This window comes from Corvus moneduloides, chromosome 3 (genome assembly GCF_009650955.1).
Source record: "Corvus moneduloides isolate bCorMon1 chromosome 3, bCorMon1.pri, whole genome shotgun sequence".
In the NCBI taxonomy this organism is placed as follows: Eukaryota; Metazoa; Chordata; class Aves; order Passeriformes; family Corvidae; genus Corvus; species Corvus moneduloides.
In genome coordinates, this window is record NC_045478.1 from 32,656,999 (window position 1) to 32,673,800 (window position 16,802).

General features: G+C 38.1%; 1 protein-coding gene across 49 annotated transcripts in view; it reads left to right on the plus strand.

Moving 5' to 3' along the window:
- RIMS1 (regulating synaptic membrane exocytosis 1) overlaps window positions 1–16,802 on the plus strand; it is a 316,131-nt gene that overhangs the window by 166,063 nt on the left and 133,266 nt on the right. For all 49 annotated transcript variants that reach the window (XM_032104808.1, XM_032104763.1, XM_032104765.1 and 46 more), the window contains one exon: window positions 16,103–16,170. In XM_032104808.1, the coding sequence (XP_031960699.1) occupies window positions 16,103–16,170 (68 nt within the window). The remainder of the gene's footprint in view (window positions 1–16,102; window positions 16,171–16,802) is intronic.

A 16,802-nucleotide genomic window follows, 5' to 3' on the forward strand; every position in this document is an offset into this window, starting at 1 on the left:
TGAATTGAAAGCTGTGGAACAACGATAGTATGACATTCATTTAGCCCAAGCTAAATAAAAGACCAAACTTATTAGCTTCAGCATGTTACTCTGTTGATGTGAACCTAGTTTCTGCTTTGGTGCTTTTCAAATTTTTTTCCTAGCTGACTAGGAATATAAACAGAATATGCTCATGCCTGCAGGGGAAGGAATTTTGATGAGTGCTAACAAGTTTGATGTGTCTCTAAGGGCAGACATTTCTTTAAGGAGCTATGTGTCTTCTTCACCAGAGTTACTTAACCTCTGATTTTTCTCAGTAGCTATGAGAAATTTCACAATTGGTACTATGTTAATCTGTAACCCCTTCTTCAGAAGGTGTGAATATATGTATTTGTACATTTATGTATAGAAGTCTTTCTCTTGTAAATGGTCAAACATTGTCTAAAGTTGTAACTATTTTGCCAAAAAATCTGAAAAAGAGCCTGAAAAACATTTAGTTTCTTCACTGGGCAATACTTAACTGAAGAGAAGATGCACTCTGCTGCTGCAAGTGTTTTAATTAGCCCAGTCTCAGCTAAACACTGCACTGCGCTGCCTATCAGAAGCAAGTATGTTTTTTCTAATGAATTTAATTCTGGATGCACAGCCAAAGACTGCTTCAAGTTTTCTGTGATCTCAGTGGAGCATTTTGTGGTCTGGAATGCTGCTAGCAGAGCAAAGGAAAGCCTTGTTTCTTCCCCATACATCTTTGATACTGTTTTTATGTGTCTAACATTTTACCAGCAGTCAAACTCCAGTCCTTTGTCCATCACTTGGGTCAAGTGGTTCTGTCAGGTTTCCACCCACTTCACAGTTCATCAGTCAATCCATTGCACTCTGATTTGGCTGGAAGGATATTGTGAGAGACTCGGTTGGAAGCTGTGCCATGGTTACATTAAACAACATCTGCTGCTCTCCCCTTGCCTGCAGATCCAGAAACCGTATTGGTCAGGTGTGATTTGCCCTTGGTAAAGGTATGCAGGTGGTTCCCTTCTTGGCCTTTATGTGCTCAGGACTGCATTCCAGAACCTCATTAACCCTCTCAGGATGTAGTTTCCCAGCCCTTTTTCTTGCCCTCCTTGTAGGGGTGTGGTGCTTGGTTTGTCCAGTTGCTGTTCATCTCCCACAATAGCCAGGGTCTTTCAAAGTGGATCAGACAGGCTACAGTACAAAATGTCACATACAATACCTGATATTGTATCTAAGACTCCTGCAGTTGTATTAGAATATCTTCCCCACTGTAACTTGGCTTTGAGGTCTGGAGACTGTAACATAGATCTTTTTTGTTGTTTCTCTCATTTTCTGATTGAAATTACAACTCCAAACATAGGGTTTTCTTTACTTGAATTGCTCTTTTTCTGCTACTGAATTAAGCTTGGGGCCATTCTCTGGCTTTCCTCTTTCCAAAAAAGTGTTGTAATACTTTTAGTTTAGAGGACAGTTGCGTTTTTACCTAGGCATAAAGCTGAACGATATGTTTAATGCTTGGAATTTATCTTAAAGTTTGAATAATGGTAAACTTGCATGAGATTGAACAATCTCATGCTTTTCTAATGGTCTTAGAAAGTTTTATAAATGCAGGAGTATCATACACAGATTAAGATCTAGAACAACTATTAGTTGGAAGATTATGAAGAGCTGAAATATAATGGTCAAGATCTAACTATCAGATGCATGGTGTAATGTGCCTCAGAAGACAGTGGCAATAAAATCATTTGCAAGATTAAAAACCTGCAGAGATTATGAAGGCAATGCTATCCTGAGCAAAGTTTGAAAGTGTGTTATAACACACTTGATGATGTATTTTTACAAGGAAAATGGAATGGTGTCCAGATTTCCAGTTAGTTTCCTACTGTTTTGATACTGTTAATGAATGTAAAAGTAAATAGACCAACTATTAGCACTTGATTCTCAACCCGTCAGATGAGCCTTTGGGGCAGCCAGAAAGGCTCGGTGTGACTGGGGCTGAGAGGAATGAAATCCACCCTTAGGGATGTTCAGTGGATCCTGGAGTTGGTGGTATTGTTCTTTTCTGCAAAATGCCCTTTCTGACCTCAGAACATTCTTCTGTTGCTCCTCTCTTCCCTTTCTTTTGGGCAAATACTTGCAGACATCTCTGTCTTCTGAAGGTGTTAGGCTGAGCTACTTAGGCAGGACCTGGGCAGAACTCATGGCTAGGGACAGCAGTGGGTAAAATGGGCGTTGAGGACTGCCTGCTGGAGGAGCAGGGAAGGGTTATCACAGAGGGCAGTGGGAGACAGTGAGAGCTTTAACAACACCATGAGATACAAATAACCTTTTAAAATGCATTTGGGAAATCAGTTCAATATTTTTTTTGCAGACACATGTATGCCATGGGAATGACAGGAACTCTTGAGTCAGAAAACAAGCCCCGTATAGTGCAGTCTCATTCACAGATTCTGAGGTTGTAGCAAGTGAGAGTTTTTCATCTGTTGATTTGCATTGTGACAAAATCCCCTGCCTTGTTTAGTATGTGCTGTGAGCTGAGGTGAGTGTTCAGGACCCAGGTGTGCTATGTTCTGAAAGTGATGCAAAGCCCTCAATGCCTGCCCTGGCAGGAGAGGAGGTCATCCTTCAAGGAGTAATGCAGAAGGGTCAGGGGATGTGTTGTGGAAGCATCAGGCATTTGGCATACTTGGTCTTTTGTGTCTTTTGCAAGAAATGTTTCCGAATTTAGGAGAAAGGTGGGTACACATTCCTTGGTCAGTAGCAGATGATCACTGTCTCTTGAAAGATATATATAAAGACTGGACACTGTCCTCCTCTGAAAAACCACCTCCTAACAAGGGCATGTCCATGAGAAAAGCAGAGTTAGACAGTTGTATTTTCCTCCTGCTGATACAGTGCTATTGGGGACACTTAAAGTCAGCAGTGGCCAGGGATGTTGTCTGTGGCTTTTGCTGTTGACTGACATGTGGGAGTGTGAAAGAGAGCGTTCAGTACCTTGGGTTGGATCCAGAATTATGGGGAAACAACTAGATTTAAAGTGTATTTTCATTATTACTAATAGATCCATATATTGTTGAGTATGAAAGAGCTGTAAACTCTTATTAGCTTTATTATTTATATTTTATCTCTTCTAAGCTTCTCTTTGTTTGTTTTGCTTTCTCACATCTTAGTTTCTAAACAGCAGGTTTTTTGTATTTTGGATGTCCTACATTGTATTTTGGAAGTCCTGCAGTATGTAGATATGCTGCAGAGAAGCATCTGTTTGTACAGAGGAAGACTATCTCTGCCACAGAAATAGCTTTATTGTTGTATCATTTGGATATGATTACACTGGATGAAATACCTTAGTAAATTCTATTAGCTATAATTCTCTAATCATCTGGCTTTTGTAAATGCAGGTTCTGCTTTTTTATCTCAAACATGTAATTTGGAATACAAAATGTTATTTCCTGGGGGTTTTTATCTGGAGTATATTTTTCTTACATAAAATTATGTTTCCATGCACACATCTATTATATATATCAAAAGAATTAAGTTATCCTATTAATTTGTAAAAAATGGTAAGGTTTTCTCAGGGGCCATTTATGTTTTCCATGTGCTAGAAGTAAATCTGCGGCTAGGGAAGTTTTACATAAATTAAAAGAGCCACATTTCCTTTGCACTACTGCTTCGTCTATGCAGCTGATTAAACTTGTTCAGTGCACCACTGCTGAATATAAATAATAACTGCAGCAGTAGTATTGATTACTTAGGTGCTTGAGTTTGTGTCTACTGTTGGCTTTAAAGCCCTAAGAAACTTCTTTCCTGTTCTATCCAGAGAGGAAGGAGTTTTTTTTTCCCCATCTTGTTTCCTGAGGATCGGTGATTCTGAATTCCTAAAATCATTAACTCCTTCTAAAGACTGAAACTCCTTGTCATTGCAGCGACCGTGTATGAACTGATGCAGTAATCGATGCTTGCACTACACTGCAGAGATTTGTTTTGATGACAAGAGCTCTCGTTAGCCCTGTTTGGTGTCACCGGTGTTGAATGTTTGACACTGCAGAATAATTTGGCTTAGAATCAGGACGCAAGGACCTTATGACTTCTTTTATATTGTCTCCTTCACACTGAAGTGGATTTTTGCTGGCATTACGGTTTTGCTACAGTTGCAGGCTGGATTCAGCAACCTACTAGATGCCAGTTGTGCTTTAAACACTCTTGCTGAAGCTGCTATGTTTGCTGGGTTTCTTCAGTTTCTGCTCCATACGTTGCATTCAGGGACAGGTAAATAAGGAGCTATATAGTACTGAGGTTTTAGTTATATTTTTATATTTCATGTTTTTAAACAAAAATTGTATCCTTTTATGAAGAGATTTATTTAACTGTGCAGTTTTAGTGGAGATGTTATATCCTTGGAATGTTAAAGTGTTAACTGTAGCATATATTCAGCTTAAAGAGGGAATAAAAAACCATTTTGCTTTTAAGTCTGTGTTTCAGTTATGTTTATAATAAGCTCGTGTCAAATATAATTTGACATTAGTGATGCTATGTGGAACGAGCTTATAAACAAAAATCTGTATTTTGAAAGTGCACGTCAAAGCATAAATGCGTTTCCGAAAAGTAATAATATTCCTATTGCATTACTGCATTTTGGAGAAGTCAAGAATAAAGAATTTAGAAATTTACTTCAGGAAACACATGAACATTCCTATGTGTTATTTCTTTTTGGCGGAAGACAACTGACATGTCCTCAATCTCCTGAATTATTCTATTCTCAGGAGCTTTAACAAGTTCAGAAGGGAATTGATTGTGTTACTTTTCTTTTTGCATATTATTTAGGGGGAAAAATCATCAAATCCATGTACATAGAATAAAAATATGTTTCTTTAGCATAAGATACAGTTATGCTATAATAATATATGAGTTATAATAAATGTACAGTTCTGGTTATTTTGTACATTATTTCTGCATGAACATATTGATGCATTGCACTTTCTGATCAGGGAAGGACATCAGCTTTTCCCTTTTGTGTTTGAAATAAATTCTATATAAATAATATAAATACATAAATATTTCAGCTAAATCACTGAAGGATCACAGAGGAAAGTGAGGGGAAGGATTCACCATTGCAAGTTCCCAGGGGATTATGCAGTGTGTTGAGAATAACAAATAACTTTAAAATCCTATATCTAAGTAGTTGATAACACTGTAGATAAAAATTTATTTTGAAAAGTAGTTTTTTCACTAGAAGAATTAATCCTAAAGATGTGTGGTAGAATAAGTCATGAAAGAGGTTTTATCCTCTTGAAAATAGTGTGTTAGATACTATATTTTAAGACATACATGTCAGCAATCTATTTAGTTTCAACAGAGTTTAGAGGAGAATTAGAGTTTACTGGGGGCAGAATATTGAGGGATGCATTGGAGAAAATGTGATTTAATAGCAGCCAAAACAGAGATGGAACAGAAACAGCAGCAGGAATATCAGGAAGACAAAATGCTGAGGTTGGGAAGAGACAATGGTCAGCCTTCGCTCTGCATGCACTTTAAAGGATAGGACTGGAGAAAACCTTTGGCTAAGATCAAAGCCTTGCACTCTCTCATGCTTAATAAATTCTTTATAGCTACATAAAGCAGCTAAATCCCTGTTTCTTCTTCAAGCTGTTCGCTGTGGTAGATGGCTGTAAACTGCATTCCAGAGATCTCTTGCACATCTTGGCAAAAGTAGATGGAGAAGGTGAAATAGGATTGAGAAATACAGAGCAGTGACACCCTGCGTTGCGGTGATTCAAGGCTGTGCTGGGGGCAGTGGACAAACATCAGCCTGTCTCCAGCCTTTGGAATAGCATGGAACTGGGAGATATAAAAGATGCTTTAAAATCACACTGAGCCCCACATCCCCTGGTCCAGTTTTGGTCTCTCTTAAAAAATTTTGAGACTTTTGTGTAATAGACTATAGATACATGATGGACTATTAAACCAGGCTATCTATAGCTCTCTCCATTAAATTTATATAATCTCTCCCCCAAAATGACACTTCAGTATCCTAAATATTCCTCTCTGAAAATTGAACTGTGTGCTGTAAGGACAGAACCTGAGAGAATGAGCTGTCATGAAGGTCAGCTCTTATGTCAGGGTATTGATTAAGTGCAAAGATGCCCAAAAGGCAAACCATGGTGGACAGTAAAACAAAACAAAGTCCTCCTAACTAACAGCAAAACCTTAAGTTCCTCACCAGTTTGACCTTTGGACGTATTTGGTAGCAAAAGTAGGAAAGGCATGGAGTCTTGGTCTCTGGCCAGCCCTGTAACTCCCAAAGTGCAAGGGTAGTAGGTTTCCAACAGCAGCCAGGCTTGTATGCTGTCCTCTCCTGTTACCATTGTGATAGATTATATCCACCTCATCATCTTCTGCACTGCTAGGTCTCAAATGGTGGAGTTCTCCCTGTTTCTACACTTGTTTGTACTGGCCTGAGTGTGGAGCCATTTCCTTGTCTACTCTGGGCCTGCTCCTCTTTTTCTGGTTAGTTTTTTCTAGTTGGTCAGGATAGCTTTGAAGTCTGGTTCTGGCCTTCTATAAAAAGCCGTTTCTTTGTCCTTGGGGTCAAGTCACTTACAAATCTAATATGTTTTTGTTTTATTACATAGAACAGTAGTGTGAGTGTTGACTATTACTATATTCCAGACAAACATTACAGACCCTGCTTAATGAATACTTCAGGGGGTATTTGTTCCCAATTTTAGCCAAACATGATCAGAATATATTTAGAATATATTCTAAATAGGTTTTCACCTTACACTAGACACTTTTTCTGGGCTCTTAACATGGCATGCTCATAAACAAAACTCCTGCTCAACTGAATGCATTTGACATCTGCTGATAGAGCCGAATAGTAGCAGATTCTTTCCATAGTATTTGAGATTGGCAACTACTTGGTACTAGATACTAAGTAGTAGGGACTAAAGAGTAGCAGAATTATCTCAGTTGTGTTTGCATACTTTGCTGTTTGCATCATATTTTGCATTTCTAATTTTGTCTTGCGTGCTTCCTGGTACTTGATCACTCTAAGTTATACACTCAAAGGGAACTTTCCATTGATTCTTCCAGGAAATGAAACCTTTATGATTTAGTTGGTCAGTCTTTGCCTGCATTTCTCCTTCTTCTGAATTGGGCTGGTTTTGCTTTTAATGTTGGCATTACTTCTTAAATGCTTCTGTGACTGCTGGACTCCTGTTATTCTTGTGGCTGTTCCTTATTTTCTCTAAGGTTGGAGTGTTTTTGTTTGGTTATTTGGCATTGGAATTTTTTTAGGTTTTGTTTTTTTTGTAGAAGGGTTTTTGGCTTTTTTTCTGCTTGACTTTATTCCCTTTTCAAAGATCACAAAATTTGTTCGTGTTCACATTCTTAACTCTTTCCTCTCTACTGGTGGGAAGCAAAGCTCCAAAGATCCTTTGCTCATTGTTTTACTAGTGTCAGTGATCTCTCAGAGTGGACTCCAAAGATTCTCCCCTCTGAACTGGAGAAGCAAAACCTCTTATTATCTTCTAATGCAGCATAATTGAGGATTCTCATGAATGATAGTTAAAAACCCCAAAACAAACAGAAAAAACAAACAAACAAAACAACAAAAAAAGCCACCAAGACAGACCAAATAAACAAGAAACTAAAAAAAATCCCTCATCAGACTTAATCTTCCTAATTTGGTCTTCTGGAATATGACCCCATCATGGTACTGCTGAAGTGCTTTCTCTTTAATTAGAGAATTTCATCTGCTGTATTTCCTTCTACAGTCCTGAAGATCAGAACAACCAGGAGTCTTTTTTTTCCCCATCCGCAGACTTTCTTTTTCATTAGATTGTTAATTATCTCCCCCAGTTCTCATGAAGATGAAATTATAACTTTGATTATGAAATATAATCTTGTTATTTTTCAAGTATCTTGTGCAGGTTTGCATGATGGACTCTGTGTGTGTGCTTTGGACAACAGAAAGGCTCACTGTCTCTCTCCCTTTCCCTGGTACTGTGGATAATGGGAAGCTTTGCTGTCATTTGCTGCTGTTTTCTTCTGGGTGTTTTCTTCTGTATCTGAGCAGAAATGCCTTTCTTCTTTGCACACAGTAGTAGAAAATGTGTGTTCAAATAAGTTTCTCTGGGCATTGCCTGTTTTGGTTACCTTATTTGCAGTGTGTGCTACCAGGGCTCTGAAGCCTTACTGGGCATTGTATTCTTGAGACTTCTAATGTGTGGGCTGCTGTTTTACAGCCTTACATTTTTTTTCCTGTTTTCTTCATCCTGTAAATGAAGAAGTTAAAATTTCTAGCTATTGGCAGTATAGAAACACTCTAGGGTTTGAGGAGAGTTTATTTTCAGATTTGATTTTCAATTATAGTTTGTTAATAAATCAGTTTTTAACAAATACTAAAAAAAAAAACCTTAAGATTTTTAAAACTCTCAGAGGAAAAATACCAAAGGAGACCAAGATGGAAGTATTACCTTTTTTTGCAATCAACTCCTACTCAATTGGTTTAATATGCACAAGAGATAGGGAAAAAAACCCAAATTAACCCACAGTAAAAAAATGTGTTATGCTGAAGAACAGCATGGTGTATTTGAAGTGCTGGGAATTTTTTCAGAACAGAAGAAAAAATATTAAGAACTGTTCAGGTTTTTAGTGGACTAGATAGCTATGTGTAGATATGTATCCAAAATTAGGGGACGATGTGACTTTTTGAGATAATTTGCTATGCATTTTTCAAATTTCATTATATGCTGAACAAAAATATTATCAAGAAATCATGTCAAAACTAAAGGTCTTAATTATATGAAACAGGAACTCAATGAAACTGTTGAGACAAGTTAGTGTCAATATTAAATAGCAATAATAAATTTATTCAGAGAAGCTCTAAATTTCCAGAAGAAGATCTCCTTCCATCCATCTACAAAATTAGATTCCACTCAAGAGAGTGATCCCAGTCAGCAAAATCAGAGACGACAATGAGACAGCAAAATTTTCTTTAAATTCTTAAATGCCACAGTATCAAAATCAAAATGTTTGATTTTGTTGATTTTAAGTTCCTAGTGCTAACCATTTTTCTGGTATCCTCAAGAAAATATTTTTAATTAACTTTGTAAAATAACTTTCAGATTGATGGGAGTTCATGCATCTTGCTTAATATTTTACGTCTCTGTCACACTTTGTGATGACCCTACAGAATATGCTTTTGAGGACCATCCTTCTGTGAATCACACATATTCTTGGACTCACATGCTTGCAGTAAGACTTAAACATCCTCAGAATAGCAGTTTAGATGGTCTCTGAGATAAAAAAAAGAATCTAGCTGAAAAGGGGTTGATGAACTTTTGAAGACTCTTGGTATTTGAGTGAAGTTACCAAATAATGTTGGCTCAGGGAGTTCATGAGAAGATTCCCTAGAGATTCAGGAAACTTAGAACAGCTTCCTTGTTATGTCCCTTGTGGCTATGTTAAAAAATTTAGGAATACTCAAAAATCCTCAGTTTGTTACTTGACTAGATAGGTTGTGATTTTTGGCTTTAAGCTTCCATTGGCAAGATTAGTAATCCTTGCTTTCAGTAATTTATAAAGCCTTGAAACAACACTGAAATAATTCAGGTAGGAAGTCCATTTTCTGAAACATAGAAATGGGCCCAGTTGTTTTTGTGTTGGAAGGTCTTCTGCAAGTATGGCTTTTGAGAAACCTTCAACCATCAATGAACACAAGTGCAATACTTCGTTATAAAAATGTATGTCTCTAAACTGTACACCTAGTTAAAAGAAAATCACAATCTATGTAATAAAAAGTCTTTGTTCAATAAATACCTGGATAACAAACCCATACTATGTTTTAAACAGTTCACAGAAAATTCACCTTATGCCCAGATAAAAAAAAAAAGAATCCACAGAAAGAGTTTTTCATAATCAGCAACTGACAAATCATTCCTTTACAAAATCAAAAATAATTGTGAATTTGCAAACTCTTGTAAAGGAACACTGTTGCCATGGTAGCTAGGGGAGGAGTCAAATGGATTTTCACTAGGTTCTAGCTTAATGTTGGCATTCTTAACTATCTAGTTAATATTTCATAAGTTCACTATGTCCTTGCCTAATTATTTATTTCTTGTTTGCAAATATCAATCAGCATTGCTTTGCTTACAATGTAACTACCACTTTAAGAAAGATTTTTAAACTAAGGGGTTTGTTTCACAATAAAATGCTGAAGTGTTCATTTTGTATGAGAAAGAGTATGAAATGTCCTTATCTTCTGGATGCAAATGTAAGGAATAACCATTTATTTTCAGTTTGTATTGAATAAGCCCAAGTTGTCAGTTATCTAAATCTTAAAGCCTAGTGCTTGATAAAGCTCTGTAGATCCTCTTCCAATGTTTTTTTGTTACTCAGAAATTTAATTAAGATAAAGAAAAGCAATTTTATATCTCATCATTAAACGAAAATACCTAAGTAAATACTGAATTGAGGGAGCAATTTAAGAGGCTAGTTCTAGCTTTGGGAGTTATGTGCCACATCTGTATCTGAAATAGGAGTATTGTATATATAAATTGTTACTTCTAAGGAGTACTAGTCTTTATTTTAACTTTGGAGTCTTACAGTATGTTCATATTCAGTGCTTAGGACATTTGCCAGCAGGGAACTAAAATCTGATGCAATTATGTATTTTCAGTATGAAAGAAAACCTAAGTTTCACCACCTTCTGGTGCATTCTTCCCACAAGCTGCACGAGCCAGCCTGTCCTTGAACTGTGTAGATGGTAAAACACAGATCTTGTCCTGCAAGGATTTAAGTTCTTAACTGTAATCCACATCTGAAGTGGATTGGTTGGAGACTAAGTGATAATGAACATATTTGTGAAGTTTTCTGTGTAAATAGGCAATAGGTAGCTTTTGAGTTATTTGCTTGCCTCATGAATGTGAGGGTTGTTTGCCAAGGCAGGGTACTCATGTATTCTTTTTATGTGGTTAGTTAGCAGCTTGAACTAGAATGGTTTAAGAATATGTTGTTTATACACTGAATTATTTTTCTGATAAAATGATGGAACTTTTTTCCTGGGTGTAGAAGTACTTCCCTGCTTAATGATAGGATGTACCACATTTGTAACAGCAGCTCACCAGAGAGAGTGTCCAAGCAGCCAGGGATCAGGTTAGGAAAGCTAAAGCCCTGATAGAATTAAATCTGGCTGGCAACATCAAGGGCAACAAGGAAAATGGCTATAGGTGTGTCAGTAATAAAACGACAACTAGAGAAAATGTGGGCCCTCTCCAGACGGTAACAGGAGGCCTGGTTACCTGGGATATGGAGAAGGCTGGGGTACTGAATTACTTTTTCCCTCAGTCTTCACTGACAAGGGCTCCAGCCACACTGCCCAGGCTGCCAGAGGCAAAGGCAGGAATTGGGAGAACGAGAAGCTGCCTGCTGCAGCAGATCAGGTTTGAGACCATCTAAGGAACATGGAGGTGAACAAGTCCATGGGGCCTGATGAGATGCATCTGCCACTTCTGAGGAAACTGGTAGATGAAGTGGCTAAGCCACTATCCATCGTATTTATGAAGTTGTGACAGTCTGGTAAGGTTCCCACTGCCTGGAAAAGTGGAAACATAACCCTCATTTTTAAAAAGAGAAAAAAGGGAGATGTTGGGAACTACAGGCCAGTCAGTCTGATCTTTGTGCCCAGCAAGCTCATAGAGCAGATGATCCTGGAAACTGTGCTAAGGCACATGGAAAATAAGGGTGGCAGGTGATTGGTGGCAGCCAACATGGCTTCACTAAAGGCAAATAATGCCTGACAAATTTGGTTACCTTCTACAATGAGGTTACAGCGTAAAGGAAGAGTGACATCAGCTGGACTTGTGCAAAGAGTTTGATGCTGTCCCATATGGCATCCTTGCCTCTAAACTGGGGAGACGTGGATTTGATCAAGGGACCCCAAGTGCAGACTGGGTGGAGAATGGATTGAGAGCAGCCCTGAGGAGAACTTGGGAGGTGTTTGTGGATGAAAAGCTCAACACGAGCTGGCACCTCGTAGCCCAGAAAGCCAAATACATCCTGGGCTGCCTCAAAAGCAGTGTGGCCAGCAGGTTGAGGAAGGTGATTCTGCCCCTCTGCTCCACTGTGGTGAGACATCACATGGAGTGCTGCATCCAGGTCTGGGATCCCAACATGTGAAGGACATGGACCTGCTGGAGTGAGTCCAGAGAAAGGTTGTGAAGATGGTCAGAGGATGGAAGCATTTCTCCTGTGAAGACAGGCTGAGAGAGTTGGGGTTGTTCATACTGGAGAAGGCTCTGGTGAGACCTTCTAGTAGCTCTTTACTACCTAAAGGAGGACCACAAAAAACCTGCAGAAGGACTTTTTACAAGAGATTATAGTGATAGGACACAGGAGAATGGCTTCAAACTAGATAAGATACTAGGAGTAACTTCTTGACTGTGAATGTGGTGAGGTGCTGGAACAGGTTGCCCAGAGAGGTTGTGGATGTCTCATCCCTGGCAGTGTTCAAAGCCAGTTTGGATAGGGCTTGGAGCAACCTGGTCTAGTGGAAGGTGTGGTTGGAACTAAATGATCTCTAAGGTCCTTTCCAACCCAAACCATTCTGTGATTCTATGGATTAATTAGAGAGATGTAGTCTGACTATTCAGTTTGCAGAGGAATTTTAGTTGTAGCCTCTGAAAAATATTTGTCTAAGTTTCTTAGTTAACTGATAGAACTGCTGTATGAATTAGCAGCTGTATGCTAATGTGTCAATTAAGCGCCTAACATGGACTGACTGACTCTTATCATTAAATTCTGATACTTGTCTTAAGTAACTGCTGCAAATCCAGTGCACGTGGATTTGAACAAATCACTGAAGCACATTCTTTGCAGAATTTCAGTAGTCTCTGAATACTGTCTGGATGCATTTGGGAAAATATCTCGGGGTATTTTATCTCCAGTATTCAAGACTCTTTGGAAATCAGCATGACACAATAACAGGCCCTCTCATATTTTGTGCTTGTTTTGGCTTCGCAAGAGAGACAAGGCTGTTGTTTCCAGCACTTCTCAGCTCTTCAGGATCTCACTTGAAATCACAGTACCGAGCATTAGCTTTTTGTATGGATAGTGCTGCTGAAGACACAGTATTTTTGAGAAAATGGATTTTTGGTGGTATGAGTTTAGCTTTCCCTTTATTTTGAAAGCATACATATTGTGGATACAAAACCAATAAGAATTTATTAAGAGTTTTACTCCCCATCTTGGATTTTGATTGAAGGCTGCAAAAGACTTCTCATGGAAAAAGCTCGACACATTTGTGTCTTGTAATTTATTATTGTATTCATGTGCATCCAAGAGTAAAGTAATTGAGCAGCAGCATGTTAATAGGAAAAGCACTTCATTGCTGTCAGGATACAACTTTTCAATTATTCCCTTAGGAAAAAAGGTTTTGCAAATACATACTCTGTTTCACTCAGTTGATCCTAAGGAATTCATACATTAAAACTGCAGATGCATTTTTAATAATATGTTTTAGAAATACATCGGTGGGGTTTTTTTGCAGCAAATCTGAAATTTTGAAGCTGTGCTCTTAGTAAGTTTTTGCATGGTTTTTACTTATGCCTGGATCTCTATGATGCTAGTGCAGTGAAGCTATTTTGTGCAATTAAACAAATAGAGAGTTTGGGGGTATGGCAGTGCAAGAATGGCATAAATAGGCATTAGGCAAAGAAGCAGCAGTGGCATAGGAGGATCAAGGAGAAATTGTTTTTAAAGGTACAACAGAGTACTGAACTGCAGATGTCCCTAGTGTCAGTGTTGCTAGCATGAAGTATTTTTTAAACTCATTTGGGGAGTGTCTTCATTTGTGTCTTAACTTTTGTGTTCTACTTGATGAGTGTTTATGAATAGATTAACTGATATTTTCCATTGTGTAACTTCTTTTATAGCTGTAAATTCTCCCAGAAGTTTGTGTGCCAGTGGTCTGTTAAAATTCATACTGAATTTTAATGTGAATTTCAAAATTAAGTCCTTTTTAAAGAATGTGTGCTTTTCTCTCCCCAATTCATGCATTTTTGGGCTTTTAAAATATTCACCAAATTGTAGACTTACCACTTTCAGTGACTTTCAGTCAAGATGTTTGATTTGATAGCTACCTTTACAGCTTCTGAGCATATCATTAGTGTTCCAGCTCAGTAGAGCTGCATTTGCAGTGCAGTTCTTGCCCTCAGCTTCTGAGAGCAGAGGGTGAGAAAATTGGTGTCGTGGCCAACTGCTGTGGATGTAGCCGATGGCTTGGAATTTAGCAAAGCATGGGACAGACAGAAGGGGGGAAAGGCACAGACACCTAAAGGTTTAGGTGTGGGAAGGAGAGTGCAGGAATGTAGCTTAGTATCAAAGGATTTGAGGCTAAGGAGGGATTAAAATACAGAACCTTAAGAAAGGACACCAAAGCCAGAAGCAGAAGTAGACAGAAGATGGACAACAGAAAAACATGGTCAGGGAAGAAAAGGCAGCAAAGGGTAGGCAGATGGTGAGAATAGGAAAATCAGCAGGTTAGCCAAGACAGAAGATGTATGAGAGGATCTTGCTACAGCAGGAACTTGGAGAAGCATGCTAGGGGCACGAATTAAATGGTCATGGATATGCAGTAACCAGGTGGAAGACCAGCAAGGAAATTGGGGCCAAGAAGCTGAATCTAGGAAGGAAGACAGGAAAAGAAGGCAGGGAACAGTGGAGATGAGCAGAAATGTTTTTGAGCACTTGGATACATTCGTCTGCATGCTGGAACTGACAGTTATTCCCTCCTGAACAGTTCTCTACTGCTGAGCATTAAATAGCTGTGAAAGAAGATGAAGTGTGTTGTGTTTTGTTGGTGGCAGGTCAGCCCACACAGCAGAGAGTTGATTTTGGTGTTACTGTTGGGTCCATTACTGAAAGTTGGAGAGCTCTGTACCATAGATTTGAGCTGATTGCCAGCACTGCAGGTGTCAGTGGAATTTGTGGGCTTGTTGTTCTTGTTGTAATTCTGAAGTTTATAAAGGCACAAGGAAGGATGCTAAAAATAAAACTGAAAGATCTTTAGTGTGATTTAATGTGTTTTCCAAACTTGCAGAACTGCAGTAGCTAATGAAACCGCAAACTGCCTCATGTGGTTATGCATATGATAGTAATATACTGTTTAAAAATAAACTTGTGCATATGATCATGTAGATGGTAAGCTATTGAAGATTTTATGAGTTACAGAGAATGGTACAACTTGTATTTCATATTCGACGTCTAAATATTTGTAGAGAAAGAATAAAAAAGAATTTCTTCCTGTAAAGGTATCTTTTTTTCCCTTGCATGCTTTGTTTGGGCTTCTATTAGATCACTACTCTTACTAGAACACAGGCATCTAACAACAGTATTGTAGAGATCTGTTTTATAAAGTAAGATATTGAAGATGTATTGCCTGAAGTGCCCTCCTTGTCCTGATAGGCTGATGGCTTCCAGACCACTGTAATTCATGGGCTTAATCTTGATGTACACAGCATATAAGTTTGTCCCAAGTGAAAGAGAAGATTGCAGCCTTGTACCTGCTGTTGGTACTATTTCCTGTATTTGTGTGGCTGTTCTCTCTGGTACTCTGTTACCAGCTCCTGTGCCTCTCCATCTGTACGGTACCTGTTGTCACAGCATTGATCTTTGCAGATTCTAGAGCGTGGTTGACTGTTCTGTCCTTAACTGTAGCTAAGTGCTTATTTTGTGGAGTATTCCCTCTCATGTCATCATTAGCTATAGTCCTGTGTGTTTATTATGGAGATGGTGGGGAGGAGGAGGGCTGTGAATGTGATGCTTTGGGGTCCATTCTTGGACTGGGCAAAGGTAAAAATAGTGCGCACAACCAATTCTAAGGTGCAATTCATGAAAAAGCAGAGGTCCAAATAAACGCATTATTTTAGTGATTTCATTTTTATATTAATATGCTACATTGTTTTAAAATTGAGATATTGATTTGAACCATAATAAAGGTTTTGCATTTGCTTCATCTAACTATTGCACTTTAAAATTCATGCATGCAGAAGTAATCATTCATACATCTTTCTCTGTTTGAGAGATTACACATTTCTTTCTATTCATATTCTTCCAGGTGACTTGGATTATTACTGGCTGGATCCTGCCACGTGGCACAGCAGGGAGACGTCCCCTATTAGTTCGGTAAGAAATAGAAAAATAGAGGTTCATAAGTATGAGTTAAAATGTTTGCTAATTATTTCAGTTCAGAATAGATATTTGGCTGTAAAAAATATTCTACACACATCATTAAAATTTTGTTTTAGAGGACCATGGAAATGGAAATCAGAAAGTTTTATCAAAATGCATATTTGTAAAATTGAGTGAATCTTAACTTGAATTTAATTCCTTTATAGACGTGACACTTAATTTCACTATGAACCACGAAAAAAAGCACTTGTGAGTGTGATGCTGCTCTGGGAAAGATTAGTGATTTTTTTTTAAGACTTGGAGTTGAAAAGTATAATTTTGATTTTGTTATATAATGAACCCTCATATGATAGGCCTGCATAACAGGTATTATTCTAAAGAACAGAACTTCTGAATGCACTTTTCAGAGTTGTGTAATTTAAAAGTAAGTATTTAATTTTATTACCTAAGGTGTGTTTAAAATGTTTAATTGTATTGAAGTTTGAAATGTATTGTAATTCTATCTGTAGACTTAATGCTGAGATGCTCTTACAAGAGGCCTAAATGTTTAATGTAGCCAGGGTCCAACAGCTACAATAATAGAAAGCTCAGGTGCAATATGCAACACATCTGAAGGATGTTTGTGT